This window comes from Nilaparvata lugens, chromosome X (genome assembly GCF_014356525.2).
Source record: "Nilaparvata lugens isolate BPH chromosome X, ASM1435652v1, whole genome shotgun sequence".
NCBI classification, from domain to species: domain Eukaryota; kingdom Metazoa; phylum Arthropoda; class Insecta; order Hemiptera; family Delphacidae; genus Nilaparvata; species Nilaparvata lugens.
The window spans coordinates 82,422,545-82,440,605 of record NC_052518.1 but is presented as its reverse complement, the minus strand read 5'-3'; the positions used below and the strand labels follow the sequence as shown (position 1 = coordinate 82,440,605).

The following is an 18,061-nucleotide window of genomic DNA, read 5'->3' as shown; positions in this document are numbered from 1 at the left end:
CTGTCACCAACTGCTTCCACTGGGGAGTTCCAGAGAAACTTATCTAATAGTTTCACTGAATTCTTACCAGCAAAGTTAATCGAATAAGTTTCACTGCAGAGTTTTCCTGTTTTCGCAACAGACCCTATACAGCATTCAGTAGCAAAGAAGAGCTCAAAAGAGGATGTTGCTGCAGCTTTTATTATTTTTAAATTATTAATTAAAGTTTTATTCAAATTCATCAATTTTTAATTAAAGCTTTTATCGATTTTTATTTTTTATTAATTTATACAGTTGAATCCAACAAAGTATAATGTTAGGTCTATACAGAGCTTAATATTTCATACACAAAGGTAATTTGACGGTGGGTGTGATTGGGGATCCTACTCAAATTGAAAAAAACTACTTTACAAAGACTTTAAAAATCTGGTCCGCCATCTTGGATCCGCCATATTGAATGCAACTTCATTTTTTTAAACAGGAAGGTGGTCATGTGATACATGATTTCGATACAGAATTTCAAGAAAAAATGAATGGCGAAAACCGCACAGCGATATCTCAAACCGTTTAGAAGATATTCACACTATTCATCAATACCACTCATGTATTTAATTTCTGATTTGCATGGTACTGATTGATAATGTAAATATCTTCTGAACGGTTTGCGAAATCGATGTGCAGTTTTCACCATTCATTTTTCCTTGAAATTCCGTATCGAAATCATGTATCTCATGACCACCTTCCCATTTAAAAATAGAGTTGCATTCAAAATGGCGGATCCAAGATGGCGGACCAGATTTTTAAAGTCATAGTAAAGTAGTATTTTCAATTCGAGTAACATCACTAATCTCACCCACCTTGTGATCACTTCTTATTATGAGATACTAAGCCGTTCTCAGACTTTGTTCTCTCTTTTCTGCTTAGAATAGCATTGATTAATAATGTGAATATTTCCGAAACGGTTTGAGATATCGATATTCGGTTCCACCATTCATTTTTTCTTGAAATTCCCTATCGAAATCATGTATCGCACGACCACCTTCCTATTTAAAAAAATTGAGTTGCATTCAATATGGCGGACCAGATTTTTAAAGTCATTAAAAAGTACTTTTTTCAATTTGATCTCCAATCATTCCCACCGTCAAATTATCTTTGTGTATAAGATATTAAGCCGGTCTCGGACTTTTCACCCACCCTGTATGTAAATCATGATACACTATTAAGAGATTATTAGATAGTATGAAATTTAGAATAGAGTTTATTCCTTTTAGTAAACATCATAGACAGTACAGTTGGAAATTGCAGATAAATGATGATCTAAACTAAATTACAAATGTCAATTCCTGAAATTCTACCAACAAATATTATTTTTTATTTTCATATTCAATAAGAAATATGATATTTATAAATACAAATAATTGCACACTATTTCCTTATTAGCTAGAAATGAGAGAATTTGGATTTTTCTTTAGTTAAAATACTCAGGTATTCAACTAAGTATTTTATTCAAATCTATATAATTTATAATAGAGTATTTTATTCAAATACTCTATATAATGAATAGAGGATTTTCTGTCAGTGGATATTCCAATCTACTTTTGAAGCACCACTAATTTATCATCAATGTTCTCACATGAAGGGGAAGCTCGTTGAATATATCCTGAGAGATTAATTTTGAACTAATCCTAATTATGTTATGGGGAAAATCAATGTGATGTCTATTTCTTGTATTATGATGATTAATATTATCCCTAAATTATAACTATTTAAACAGATATTTCACTATAAATTATTATTTATAACGGATTATTATCATTATTATTATTGAAGCTTTCGGCCTGCAGTGAATATTGTACATTCTAATACCGGAAAATACAATGCAGATCAGAGATCATAATTTTTAGGATAGCTAGGAACCTCAAAAAAATTTATAGTACGGTTAAATTATTATGGCACAGTAATATTTTTCAAAGAATGAAGTGATTTGTGCAAATCCCTGGAAGTGGTGATTATTAGTGTTGAAAGTAAGATTTCAACTATATTAATTCAATATTTTTAATCTATAGTTTGAAATTTTACAATCATTCATCAGTTTCTTGAAAGCACCCCGAAATCTTGGATTTGATACCGAAATAATGTCAAAGAAATTTAGAATTTAGAATATGAAAAGAAATATTAAAACAATCCTTGTAATGGAAGAAGCCTACTGCAATAAGTTTTAAGATCATATCTAATCGTTTTTCGTTTTGCTTGTAATGTGTTTGGACACAAGTAAGCAGATAAAATCTTGAATAATATTGAATGAACAGTGAAAATGTTTAATCATAATAAAACCACTAGCTCACTCATAATGAATATAAACGATAATTCTCCTAGAAGACTAATGGTTACAAGCTACAAGCAAATTATATTCAAATAAATATTAATGGTTTATTGAAGCTTAGTACTAATTAATTTCAATGGGACGCTCCAAAAAAGCATTCTTCCCTCTAGCTACTGGATATGATATTGAAATATTTTAAGGGGATGTTTCACAGAGACAAGTAGTGTTTTTGTACGATATTAGTGTCACAGAGACAATTTTCATAGGAACAAGTACTTTTATAAATGCCAGTCTCACAGGAAAAAGTTCCCACAGAGACAAGCAGTTTCATAGAGACAAGTCTCCGTCCAAACTAGTAGCTCTTTAAATGGCAGTGTTACCGAAGCAAGTTCTCGCTCACACAAGCAGTACAGTGTCGTAGAGACAAGTTAGCGAATGTAGGAAGAAGTTAGGCGTGTTGCCTACATCTGAACATGAAGGCATTCCATTATTATTTGTTCTAGTAAATTGAAAGTCTGCTGTTTTTTAATAGGTTGGTAACCTATTAGAATTAGAAGATAGATAAAATTATGAAGATAACTTAAATAAATAAATTGAGTTCTATGTAAATGTAATATATTTCTACCAAACTCCAAGATAACTATTCCAATATATCTAATGAGTATATATTAGACCTTCAACCCGAAAGAATAATCAATATGAATATGAAATGGAATATATAAAAGCCAAATAGCCTACCACTGACCTATTCATCACCGCTTCTTAAAAACCACATGGCCAAAACGGTTTTTCAAATTTGGTAAAAATGGTCAGTTGATGCCTTGGATGTGTGCTAAGGAATGGTTTTTAAATTATACCAAAAATACGTCCGAAATAGGTGTATTTCGAATTCCTAGCCAAAGGTTGAAATATGGATTTTTTGTTCAGTTGAGTGTCTGTAATGTAGAAATACATCTAGACTCCAGACTGTAATGTAGTCTAATGTAGTCTTTACTGTACTGTAGTCCACTGTAATGAAGTCTTTGGAGCCCAATCCATTGCTTTTGCAAGTTTGCACTTTATCGAAAAATAAGTTTCTACTTCCAAAAATGTCAACTGATTGTTCTTTTAATTACATTACATGTTACAAAAAAATCCTTTCCAGTTCAAAGTCCCCACATTTATTGTTACCTACGTTTGGTGGGTCTTTGAGTATTGCAAATGAAGAAAATACTTTATTTATTCTCATGGTTGAAAAATATTACACATTACTCACTATACACTCCATTATTAAAACACGATTATCACAGTTATTCACTCTCCACACTCCATTCTTACCGAAAAACCGAATCAAAACCGAAAAGACTTGATAGCTGGAATAACAATCTTGAATGATAATTAATTATTATAAATTTATTTGATAAACATCCAAATATCTCCATAGCAACCAATAACCACCTGAAAAATAATTATTATCTTATTATATATAAGCTAATCATCGTCTTCTTTTTCCGAGCTGCGGTCTCGAATTGTAAATTCAAATTGATAGTATTAACTTTAGGCAGTCACAGAGTAAAGCTGCGTCAACACCAATAGATTCTATAAATTCTATTAGATTGAACATAACTTATCATACACATGATGAACATATGTGTTTTTCAAGTGCCGTTCAATCTATAAGAATCTGTAAGGATTAAGTTATTAACATTTTGTTAATAACTTTGGTGTAAACGCAGCTTTAGATGCCAAGATTTATAATGGAGTTCCGAGTTACGAAGAATAATGTCAATGAAAAACTTCGTTTTCCTCATGAAATCTTTCCTACAAAAATTTTAACAGTTTGTTTTTCTACAAGCGTTTCTACATGTTACAAAATGAAAATCCCAGAGGGAAACGAAAAGTGCCACTTGATAATTCTCAAATCATCTTTTTAATCGTAGCTCTGATTCAACTGAGCAATAACTTTCTGAACTTACTGAGTTACTAAAGTAACATTTAAAATTATCATAAGCGCAATGGGAATGGGATTCCATCAATTCAGAATAAGTATTATAACTGTATTCATTTTTATAGGATTGAAGTAGTGCAACATTTAGATTAGCACACCTATAGATTTTATTTTTAACGAAGTAAGTTCATTACTTTCATATCAAAGTTCTACTTTTTCCATTATGATATAGTATATTGACGACGACTGCAAAACGATGTCTGGTAGCCCTGGTAATGTAATGAAATGTGATCGTATGGTTGATTGGAAGTCTCCAACCAGCCTGATCAGATTTCTTAGTGGGGCCATTGGCAAACATTTTAAAAAAGCCCTGATATTATAACAATGACTTTATCTCTAGCAGATAGCATTTCTAGTAGATGGCTGAATATTCTCGTTACCACATTGCAAAGGATGTTCAATGAGGTCTACTGTTATCTGGACTACTAGAGTATTGTAACTCCTAATGTCAGATTGAGTAAGAGCTTGAAATTTATTCCTATTTAGTGTACTCCATGTTCAATAATCTGCCACCTTATATTATAAGAAACTTGCCTCTAAATAAATCAAAAAACGCAGTAAATCTTATTCTGAATGAAGAATTATTCCGTGAATTCATTTTCAAATTGAAAATATGTGATATTCAGTGCTGTAAGTTTATAAATAATTTATGTTTTTTTTCAATGTATGACTTGATTTATTCAGTTGTAATGGGTGATGATAATATTATGACTTAATAAGACTGATTTGATGAATGATTACACTATTCATAAAATAACTACTAAGATGTTATGAATTGAATCGCTAATTTATTGCATAACAGACTATAAGCTGAATTCTTTAGACAAGGCCTAATCGCCTAATCTATAGTTTGTATTTATCGGTCAATATGTTTCTTATTTCTAGACGCCAGCTAAGAAAGGGGTTTCAATTTTCCTAGAATACGCACGTAATTGAAAAAAATCAAAATCAAACTGTTTATTCCTGAAAAACAAAAACACAATACATGTTATAGCAGCAATAAAACTCAAAATATACACAGAATTATAACATGACTATGAGCCTAGTAGCCTATGTTGATATTATAATGTATATAAAATATAATTTCTAAAAATACATGACCATGATCAACAAAACTGTGACTGTTAAATTAATAAACATTGATAGTTATTATTGCTGTTAACACAAATAACTGTTAAATAGGAGGAAGGTCCCCGCATGGGCTGTGCCTGTGCGCGGGGACCGAGTTGCATTGGATTTTGATCAAGTACTGCACCGTGTAATAGTTTATTATTATTTTTAAGAAGAAAAATAAACATACACATATATGTACACATATGCATGTATAGGCCTACACATACAAATGCATACCATACATATATATATATATATATATATATATATATATATATATATTATATATATATATATATAGAGAGAGAGAGAGAGAGAGAGAGAGAGAGAGAGAGAGAGAGAGAGAGAGAGAGAGAGAGATAGAATATAAGGATAATGTATGTTTTTCAAAAAATGTTTATATGTTTATATGTTACGCATTCACGGTGAAATGCGGTAATAGATTTTCATGAAATTTGACAGGTATGTTCCTTTTTAAATATACAAGGTTTATGGAAATTTTGAATTTCAAGAATAATATAAAAGGGAAAAGGAGCCTCCTTCATACGCCAATATTAACGTAAAATCAGACTATAGAATTATTCATCATAAATCAGCTGTCGAGTGGATTATAAATTGCATGCCATGACGCATGCAATTCAATATCTCAATGTAACTTGGTAAAAAATCAGCAGCTGTGTAGACTATTAATTGCATACCTCATTGAATGCATTATTAAATGAACTATTGATTGCGTGCAATAACGCAAGCAATTAATAACTAAAATAACATAGTATTGTCTCTCGAAATTTCTCTGCTTTGAAATTTCTCGGGCTGTCCTGTTCCCAGTAAGTCTTGAAGGAGATTAGCTTTTGATGTTAGCATTTTTGATACACCATCCCCAACAGGGATTAGCCGTTTTCACACCGATATCTCGCCGACACGACATACAGACAGGATTTACTCTGATGGACAGTATAAGAGGAGGCTGCGCTTTATAACTGCGCGAGTTCTACTGTTCACAGAACTACTAGTTCAAATGCTAATGAATTAATTATTATTATTAAACGAAAATCCAAATTAAATGCTGTAATTCACCCCGAAGACTTCTGCTACTGCAAATATTGACAACAGGGTAAACAGCTTGATGAAAATTCGATGAGCGCTACTATTCAAAAAAAAAAATTTGTCAGCCCGGGAATCGAACCCAGTACCTCCTAATTGCCGGTCAGGAATGCTTACCCTTACACCAAACTGACAATCTCTGGATAGCAGCGCTCATTTTATACAAATCCATAGTGGCCAGCCAGTCTACAGATGGAAATTACTGAGATATTGCAATTATTCAAATGCTAATGAATTTTTTGTTGTGTAGTTGAGAAGTTGATATTGTGGTAATTATTCATATTGGATGAAAAAGACTAAGAAATTGTCAAAAAACCACACATTTATTGATACTTAGAAAAAGTATACAATTTAGTATCAATAAATCTGTGTTTTTTGACAATTTCTTAGGCTAATGAATTAATTATTATTATTAATCGAAAATCCAAACTAAATATCAATAATAAATTATAGATCAAATTAAATCCCTGTTGTCAATATTTAAGTCTTCGGGGTGAATTACAGCATCTAATTTGGATTTTCGTTTAATTAATAATAAATTCATCAGCATTTGAATGATTGCAATATCTCAGTAATTTCCAGATGGCTATTGAAACATTATTGATCTAACTAAAGCATAATATTAGTGTCAAAAACCGAAATCTGCGTTTCAGATCATTATCATTATTTGTCCCCTTATGCGACACTCGCGACACTCATAGGTATATATATATATACCTTTTGTTCTAATAAATATTGGATGTCATCTGTTTTTTAATATATATATATATATATATATATATTAAAAAACAGATGACATCCAATATTTATTAGAACAAATGGAATGCCTTCATCTTCATGTGTAGGCAACACACCACACCAACTTGTTCCTGTAAGACTGACCTTGTCTTGTCTCTGTAACGCTCCCACTTGTTCGAATGGGACTTTATCCATCTACTTGTTCCAGTGACACTACTTGTTCGAATGAGACTTTTCTTCTCTACTTGTTCCAGTGAGACTCTACTTGTCTCTGTGAGACTCAGCTTGTCTCTGTGGGAACTTGTTCCTGTGAGAATGCCATTTATAGAAGTACTTGTTCCTAAGAAACTTGTTCTGTGACACTTGTCTCTGTGAGAGCTTGTCTCTGTGATACGGACCCTATTTTAAAGATTATTCTGATCAGAATATCAGCCTGTTTAAAAATACAGTACATAGTAAAACACTAAACATTAAAATACAGTTTTTGTAATTTGTGGCCTGCCAAAACAGTCCTTGCGTGTGTTATAGAAATAGTGATAATGGAAGTGGGTTTCAAATTAAATTCAACTCAAGTACACTTTGCAGCTGATAATAATAGTCAGTTAAATATGTTAGTAGAAAATAAAGACGAACTAAGTGAAAAATACCAACTTGAAGCGATTACAGTTATTAGCCTATCTATTGAAAGTATTGACACTTGCAAAGAACCTACAACTTTCTTTGCAAGAGTCATTACTTTATACAATAAAAGAAGAACAAATATATAATTAATTTAAAGATAGGACAGATGGAATTTAGAGGGTCATATAAAACCCCATTTAGCAAAGAGCAAAGACAATATTAAAAGTTTCAACATTTGGAATTCGATAAAAATCTCATTAAAAACAGACCTACAGTAATATTTTTTATTCCATTGAAAACAAATAATTAATAAACCTGAAATACATGTTTATATTTCTACAAGTTTCTACATTGTACATCTGGAGCACATAATAAATCTGATCTATTGTAATCTACATAATAATCTATTAGGCTCATTCATAAAAACCAATATCATCAAGATCACGATGAGTGAATATACCATTGGTATTCAACCAAATAAAACGCAATTGGTGATTTGACAGACATGCATTACTGATTTGTATTTGAAATAAAATTTTAAATTTTAAAATAAGGTATAAAATTCAAGTTTTGTGATCTTGATGATATTGGTTTTTATGAATGAGCCTAATAGATTCTTATGTAGATTACAATAGATCAGATTTATTATGTGCTCCAGATGTACAATGTAGAAACTTGTAGAAATATAAACCCTGTGCTTGCTGAAAAGCAAGCTATAGTGAGGTCCACGTTATAATGGCAGTGGAGAAAGATGGAAGAACACCGTTGCCGATTATATGCATTTCCACTGCCTTCTATGCAAAATAGCTGATACCGGTATATCTGATGTAATATTAACTGATCATACTTATTCAAAATAAAAAATTGTATTTTATTCGCCAAGAAAATATATTTTTCAATGATGAAATGAAAAATTTACATAATTCAGATCAAATATTTTGATTATATTTCTACATTATTGACAAACGATCTGGCAACTTTGCGGAGCTAGAAAAAGAAAGTGCTATTCGCTTTGTCGAATAGTATATTCATATCGTACGGCTTTTATTGGTGGGGAGTTCCAGACGGAAGTTCCACCTCGCCTGAACATATGATTTAAGCCTTCAATGGGCCTTTGCCGAAAGGATAGCAATACCAAAATTAATCAAGTACCACCATTATAACCTGGACCTCACTATACTAACGACTCTCAAGTTAATATTGATATTACACACTAAAATAATAAGATTGAATCAAAAAGAACGATCGACATAAGTCAAACGATAAGTCAATCGTCGAACGATTCTAAGGAAAATATTTTTCAAATTCGAAACTTTTTTTCTGAGTGTGATGCCCACATGAGCTCTATGCTTGTGCGTGGGTAATGAGACGGATGATAATGAGAGATGAATTGACCTAAACTTAATCTAGAATCCATAATACTTTTGTATGCATTTTGGGTCATCAATCACTCAATACTACTCAATTGGTCCAGAGCTGGCAAGCAGTCCACAATAACATATTTATGAATGAGCGCCTAGAATTAAAATTTTGGTTCTAGTCCACCGATAATATTAATCAACAATATATTCGTAAAATAAATTAATAAAGCAGTAAATGAAATACTTAAAGCAAATAAAAATACTTTCTTATTCTATTAATACAATAAATAGACTATATACTTTTATACTATTAATTATACAGTAAATTGAGTACTTGTACATGATTTATTATTGGATTTATAGGCTACTTTGCCTAATACTAAGTCAATACTAATAAGACTATCAAATACTTGATGCATAATAATAATAATAATAATAATATAATAATAATAATAATAATAATAACAATAATAATAATAATAATAATAATAATAATAATAATAATAATAATAATAATATCGAGTGACATGGCTGGCTCAGGTCTGGTGTCAGAGTTTTCAGGTCGCAATTGATCAATTTCAGGGCCTCTGACATGACCTAACGACTGCTTTTTAGGCAGCCGGGACCGACGGCTTAACGTGTCCATCCGAAACACGGGAGTGGCCCGAGAAAACCTTATGCATAATAAAACCTTTTATAGTACAAGGTTCCTTTCAGATTAGAACTGGAATTCCTTTAAACTCTGTATCTATGTGTGTTTAAAATTGGGATGTATATTATTGAGTACTTGCTTTTCATAGTCTTCAAGACGTAATAAGAAAAGAAAGATTAATAGCTGTGTAAATCTAACAAGTTGTTAACATGTTAATGTTCCAAAGAAGAATTTCTTATATTATGATTTCCATTGTTTCAAATGATACTTACATTGAACGTACCGCTTGAAATACCACTGGGTAGTCCTTCCTCGTCAGATGTTTTTTGCATAAGAGCCTGAAAAAATCACCATAAATATTCATGTTATTGTATCATTCCTATTACAATTCGAATTACCCAAATATTTTTATAGATAAGAATTTGAAGAATATTTCAATTAATATTGAAATATTATAATATTAAATATTATTAAAATATTGAATATTTATTAATTTTAATAAATTTCACAGATCTGTATTTGCCTTTTAAATCCAACAATTATTGTATACAGACATTTTTCAAGTTAATATGACATGAGATCATTCATGAGAAGAACATAATTTTCATAGAACATAGACATAATTTTCATTCTATAATATGAGTATGTTGCAGTTCTATAATATGAATGAAATGATTGTGTTTTTCAAATTTCAAAGTTTTGTTCACTTGTATCCACTTTAAACAGATATAATACAAGGTACAAGCACATACCATCCCTCGACACAAGCTTCGCTTGAAAATAAATGAGAGAATGAATTGACATACTTTCTAAACGTTCTACATAAATTTTTACTCTAGGTACCGTACGCGTAAATCTTTACACACAAGAACCAATCAGAGAAGCCTTATTTTCGGGAAAGCATTCTGATTGGTTCTCGTGAAATTAATCTCGAATAAAATTTAACCAGCTTTTGAGCAACAGGGCCTCAGTATGGTAACTCAGAAACGGGCGTAGTGTAACACCCATTTGCGAGTGCTCGCAAATACGCAGCGCAGCGCGGAAACTCAGTGTAACGGTACCTTTATAAATTTAAATAGAAACTGTTTTTCCTTATCACAGTTTTCTTTCACGCCCCGCGTGAACAACACAAGCATTGTTTGAATATAAATACTATTAATATTATTAAAAGTACACATTAATGTTGTAAAAAATTTGATTTCTTCCCAATAAAACCGTATAATCAATAAATGAATTTCATTGATGAACAAAACTCTATAATATAAACCCAGATATGGGAGAATAGATATGAGAATTGACACATGGATGACGGCTAGACTAAACAAAGTTTTCTTCAATCATCATCACAGCAGGCAAATATTTAATCCATGATTCACATCTTATCTCTCAAATTGAGAGATCTATACACTAAATGGTTTTTATTGAAGTTGAAGTGATGATGATAAAAATCAAGAGTCTATCTGGTTTATCTAGACACTTCTGGTCCAGAATGTCAATGGAAGATCCAAAAACAGAACCGAACAGAACAATAGTGGAATGAGTTTTTAAGTTGGTCAATATGATTGATAAGCACATCTTAGGAAACAATATTATAATTTTTTCTACACAAATACAAAAAAATATTGAGCTTGACTTGGATGAACTATGCCTTTTCTCCGGTGATTATTTCAAAAGAAGGTACATGAGTGGTTAATTTTAAGATTATGACTACACTGAATAGTAAGAGAACAAAATAAGATTGTGCTTCATCAATTAATAATTAGTTGAATACAAATTGATGTTATAATAACTTCTATACTTCTATATAAACTATAGGAACTTCTAAATAATTGAAAAACACAATTCAAGTTGGCAAATCCACTTTTATGAATCTAATTGCAGGAGTGTTCAAACCAACACATCTTCAGCTATACTGATGAATGAAAGGACGGGTGAGTAAAGGTGAGGATGTACCTGTTGGATTCAACACGAAATTGAAGTCGTCCAATTAGGTTGATGAAAGTGGATTTGCCATGGATTTGATTGACACAGACTGATACTGTACAGTGTTTTTTCAATAATTAATAATTGATTCTATGAAGGCGGTTAAACCACACTATAACCTATTCCTTAATTCAGTGCTCCAGCCTTTTTATTCCCATCTCTTTCCAATTTTTCAAACATAGCTCACCGCTCTAATCTATAAAAATAGTAAATTATCATTGTTATACAAGATAATTTTATTGAATATTGCAGTGTTTCTTCACAGAATAATGATATTCTGTTCAGTTTCCATGATATATGGAACAGAAAGTAAGAGAAAAAAGGAAATTATAAGTCTGTTTTACAAACATATTTCAGTATTACTCACATTATTTCATACTGTAGCCTACTATACATTTACTGTATTGTTTCAGGGGGAAACAATCTTACTGCTCAGGATGGATTGTTTGTTTCAACAGAAATGAAGATGAAGAAAGAAAAATATCTAATATCTCCATTTATAAAAAATGTATTTGATTTTTCGAACGATTCGAAGACTGCGGTCAATTTAATAACATTTAAAACGTTCTATCATTCATGGCATAGAGGCAATGAGGACTTCTACTTCTCCAATGTCACGGAGCAAGAGGTCTTCTTGGCTGTTCATCGAGTGAAGAGTAACGCTGTTGGTGCAGACGGTATCCCAATCAAGTTCATCAAAATTATCCTTCCTTTTATTCTCCCATTTCTCACCCATTTGATCAATACCTCACTTTTAACGTCCGTTTTTCCTAATGACTGGAAGCTATCCATAGTGATTCCCTTGAACAAGATCCCTAACCCTCTCTCTCCATCTGATTACAGGCCTATAAGCTTATTGTCCGTTTTGTCCAAGGTTCTGGAAATTATCGTTCACTCCCAATTAAGCTCATTTATCCATGGTTCTGGATTGATTGGTGACTTTCAATCGGGGTTCCGTAGTGGTCATAGCACCACCTCTGCACTCCTGAGAGTCACTGACGACATTCGTAGGGCTATGGATGGTAGAGAGTTAACAGTTCTAGTCCTAATAGATTTTAGTAAGGCATTCGATAGCATTTTCCATCCTACTTTACTTTATAAACTCAGAAACTTAGGTTTTTCCAACTCCACTGTGGCATGGGTGAGGTCCTATCTCCAAGGTCGGTGTCAGTGTGTGAGAGTCGGGGATGCCTCTTCACGGTGGCGTGAAGTGAACAGAGGAGTTCCTCAGGGTTCGGTATTGGGTCCTCTGCTGTTCAGCATCTACATAAGTGACGTGACAAGCACTCTACTTACGACCAGACATCACCTGTATGCCGACGACTTGCAAATATACCGGCACTGCAAGAAAAATGACTTCGACATCGCAGTTGATGAAGTTAATGCTGACTTGACTCGTTTGGTACGATGGACTGAGAATAATGGACTAAAAATTAACGAGACTAAATCAAAATCAATAGTGATAGGTTATTCAAGACTTTTAAACACACTTGACATAACTAACGGACCATTTATAAAATTGAATAACATACAATTGCAATACAGTTCTGACGTGAAAAATCTAGGACTTACAATGACAAGGACTCTTGACTGGACCAGCCACGTGACTGAGACTTGTAACAGGGTAATTGGGGGGATCATGACATTGAAGAGGATCTCTGACTTCATTCCCTTTTCAACGAAGGTTATGTTGGTCAAGACTCTGATCTTCCCGATCTTCAACTACTGTGACATTGTGACTCTTGACATGACCGTTCAACTTCTGCAGAGGATGCAGCGTGCACATAATTACTGTGTTCGCTTTATCTTTAACCTGAGACGTGACGACCATGTAACTGAATATTTTAACAGACTTGAACTCATGAAGCTGCGTGAGAGTAGATCACATCATGCTTTGTGCTTCCTCTTTAAGATATTGAAAACTAGAACCCCTAAGTATCTGGCAGTAGAGTACCGTTACTTGGGTGATTTTGGTCGTGGAGGAACGCGGCATGGATCCCATCTGCTGGCTGTCCCAACACATAGGACTGTTATGTACAACAAGTCGTTCCTTGTGACAGCCTGTAGTTTGTGGAATTCTCTGCCTGCTGAGCTAAGGCTTGTTGAGGGACATCGTCGGTTCGGCGCGGCTGTCTTGCGGTGGATCAGAGCTGGTGGACTCGGCTGGAATGTTCACTGAACCTTAACGTGTGTGTTGTGTGTGTGTGTGTGTGTGTGTGTGTGTGTGTGTGTGTGTGTATGTGTGTCCTTTCTTCCTTCTTTAATTTATTCCTCTCTTTCCTCTTTTCTACTTCTATCGAAATGATCTATGGATTTTGAACTGACGTTTCTTCCGTTTTCACTTTCCACTTTCTTCTTTCTTCTTATTGTATTCTTTTCACTGATTCAAATTAGAAAGAAATTTTAATTTTGTTTTCTTTCTTTCATTCGCTATTTGGAAGTTTTTTATTATTTTGTAAAATTAGTTTTTTTTTTTTTTTTTATCTTATAATCTTTGTTGTACAGTGTTTTAGTTTTACTTAGAATTGTATTGGAGGGTTAAGTGTAAGAGAGGGCCGGCTGCGCCCTAACTTCGCCCTCCTAGGTTTTTTAATAAAGGCAGTCAATCAATCAATCAATCAATCAATCAATCATAGACATAACATAGCTATGTTATATATAACAATAAATAGGCCCAAACTTCTCTTGATCTGAAATCAACTGCATTTGAAGCAAACATTATTATGCTATTGAAACACAGCACAGGAAAAAAGTCAACAGGCTGTAACAGATTTTGATAATGTTTTTCATATGCGAAATAAAAATAAATCACCAGACAACGTCGATTTCAGGACCTACAGGCTAGGTACTTTAGAATATCAGAATAGCATTGAGACGTCTCTGATCGAATACTGATTCGTCGACCCAAATACAGACCCTCGAGGTCCATATGGGCGATTAACAAACGTTTGTAATTTATATGTTTGTTTTGTTGAATAAATAATTTGAATTTGAAAGTGTATATGGGAAACTGGTCACATACGGCCATATCCAAGGGAAGTGCTTTAGAGATCTTATTAGATACGCACGGTTGGTACAGCTTGAACTGTGAACTTTTACGCAGTTGAAGGGTTAAAATATCAACTTATATAATAATATCGAGTGACCTGGCTGACTCAGGTAGGTCATAATCATAATCAAAGTCAACTTAATCATAATCTGTGTATTCATATTCAGCCACGATGACACAGCTGCTCAAATAAGTCATCATTTCCAAGTATAAAACCTACATTCATACTTTAGTACATTAGTATTAGAGTACTAAACCTACATTACGCATCGCTCTATGACACAATGCAGCTGGGAGAATTCACCATCACGTTCTCCATTCATACATCCAATCATTGGAATGGAATGGCTGTGCAACAAGCTTAAAACAACTTTTTACTTGTGATATTTTTACAAGTTTTTCTATTTGTATACTATCATGCTATCAAAACAAAATTGTTTTTTCAGGATTTTTTCCGATCATTACTTTTTGAGATGAATGCCAAAAGTATAAATTTTTGGGACAGATCATTTCAAATTTGGTAAGAGAGAAAGAGAAGTTTTGAGAATAAATTCTTCATGATATGGATTGAATAAAGCCAAAATTTCCTAAAAATATCAATTTTTGTAAAAGTTATTCCATTTACAAAAATAACTCAACTAAAAGTTTTCTTGGTTATTTTTTGTAAATGGAATAACTTATTCAAAAAATTATATTTTCAGAAAATTTTCGTTTTATTCAATCGAAAATACCATGAAGAATTCATCCTCATAATTTCATGAATTTATCTCTAACTGAATTTGAAATTATCTGTCCCAAAAATTTAAACTTCAGGCACTGATACCTCAAAAATTAATGATCGGAAAAATGTTTTCCTGAGAAAACATTTTCATTTTGATAGCTAGATAGTATACAATTCGAAAAATTATGAAGAATTTCACCAGTAAAAAGTATTTTTTCCTGTTGCAAAGCCTCAATATAAAATGATAAACCTGTGTTATAAGCTCTATCATGGTAATTTTCACCAACCTTTTCAAATAATTTAGGTGATGTTCTAGTTGAGCTGAAAGCAATTTGCTGCAACGTGTTTAGATCTACAATCAATTTCGTCCGAAAACAAATTCATACTAGAGACTTTATAACGTTAATTTCACTGTAAGCCAATTCTCCGTAAGCTGTATTAATGTTATAATAAACCCCAATAGGGCAACAATGGATCTTGAATTACCTTTAATTAAATTCCTCTATAACAATACCTGCAGGGTCGAGATTTAAAGAGTTTCTCATTTCTTGACATCATCAGCAGCATTTTCAATATTCAAGTTATAACTAATTTTTCATGGTGGAAGTCATCTGTATTTTACATCAAATTTTATTACTGATGAAAATTTCTTTTACTGATGATTTTTATGTTACAAATGAAGTGAACAATAAAATTGATTTGATTTTTCATTTTTTACGTTATCAATATTATAGAGAAGGCAGAATGGGCAACTACCAAATCGTCCAAAAAATATTCTTGAATGGAATAAAATGGTCTTCCCTTAAGCCCCTTGAAGTCCCTTGAACTTGATTATTCAGTTGAATGCTGGTTGGTGCAACCTTTTCAAATCCTCAGGTATTGTATTGCGAATCCGCTAGGTCAATGTTGGAAATGCATCACGGGTCTTCTAGGGTATTTGTCTGTCAAACGGCGGTACCGTACGGCACATCTTGAAGACCTCGGTTTGTAGTGTTCTGACCACGGAAGCCATTCATTGTATTAAAGATTCTAAGATTTTCTCGCATAAACACAGCACACAAGTACCGTACTATATTATAATGTATGTATGGTCATTGTATCTGTAGACTGGAAGAGAGGTCTGCAATGACACAAGTCACACCTGAGGGTGATAATACGAACTATCATAAGTACAAACATATCTTCACATGCAGAAGCATGACCCCACAGCAGCAGTCCCCCATAGCTCAGGATGCTTTGGGAAAGAGCATGAGACCACTACACCACTAGTATGTAGGACCTGCTCACAAACTGTGTCAACTTCCTTAATATTATGTGACTCTTGATAGCGTCTTACAAATGCCCTCAATTGGCACTCTCAGGTAAGCTTTGGAACGATGATGAATCCAAAGAGAGGAAAACTGTGAGTGCTGGGATGGCACGCTATGGCAGTCACCAGTAACTTTACCATAAAACCTTATGGCAATGTAAAAATCAACAGCAAAATCAAGAATACATTTATTTATTAAACACGATTTCCACTGGTCAGCCAAGTTTGACTGGATTGATTGCTATGAGTAGGGAATGTTCATTCAGTAAGTACCCAATGACACAAGAACGATCATTTTCAACCTTAAAGATTGAGCTATGATGGTACAAGCACTCCAATTTCAAATGCTTTTCATAATGTAATTTTTTCAATCTATTTATCTCTTACTCAAGAAATTGGATGGAACATTTAATTCAAAAATTGGCAGATTCGTCTCAAGCTGGAACGCTTGTAAGACTCAAGTGTCTTTCAACTGTCAGTTCATGAACAAAATTATTCTATTAAAGTGAAAATTGAAAGTGTCATCTAACTTAATACTTTGAAGTAATTTTAAATTATACTCACTTTTGTCAACATGTCTGTTGGAGAAAGCTCGAGTTCCGTTGCCTTAACCTGCAGACGATTTGAGGTTGTCTTCATTGCACTACCACGACTGTTGTTGGTACTGTGTGATATTCCCATTCTGAAGATTTATATTGATTCGAGTTTTGGATACGGAAATTCTAAAAGATCATATTATTTTGAAAGCTTTCCTATCTTGAGTAAAATCTGAATTTAAAACTAAAGGAAGATAAGCTGAGGCATAGGCACAGGGAACATGGGACAAGAGGAGTAACCCTAGTTGATGGTGCTGGTATTACTGAAGAGTGAAGATGAAGAAGTGAAGATGAAAGCACTGAAAGCTCCAAGCTGATCGGAAGAGAAGTTCTCAGAAAAGAGATTGCAGCCAACCTGAAGGCTATTTATTTATCTGGAATGAAATTCTGCAATAACTCGATATATTGATGAATGAAGTCAAATCCGAACAGATTTTATCAAAGTGAACCACTTTTGAGGTCAAATAAACATATTGACAATGTATTTTTGCACCGATCATTTTTGTAGTGGCAGACCTGTAGAGC

General features: G+C 32.9%; 1 protein-coding gene across 1 annotated transcript in view; it reads right to left on the bottom strand.

Moving 5' to 3' along the window:
* Positions 1–17,831, bottom strand: part of LOC111064287 — a 63,810-nt gene extending 45,979 nt beyond the window's left edge. The window contains exons 1-2 of the mRNA XM_039441754.1: positions 17,505–17,831; positions 10,151–10,216 (exon numbers count right to left, since the gene is read on the bottom strand). Of these exons, the coding sequence (XP_039297688.1) occupies positions 10,151–10,216; positions 17,505–17,621 (183 nt within the window). The 5' untranslated portion in view covers positions 17,622–17,831. The remainder of the gene's footprint in view (positions 1–10,150; positions 10,217–17,504) is intronic.
* Positions 17,832–18,061: the final 230 nt, after the last annotated feature.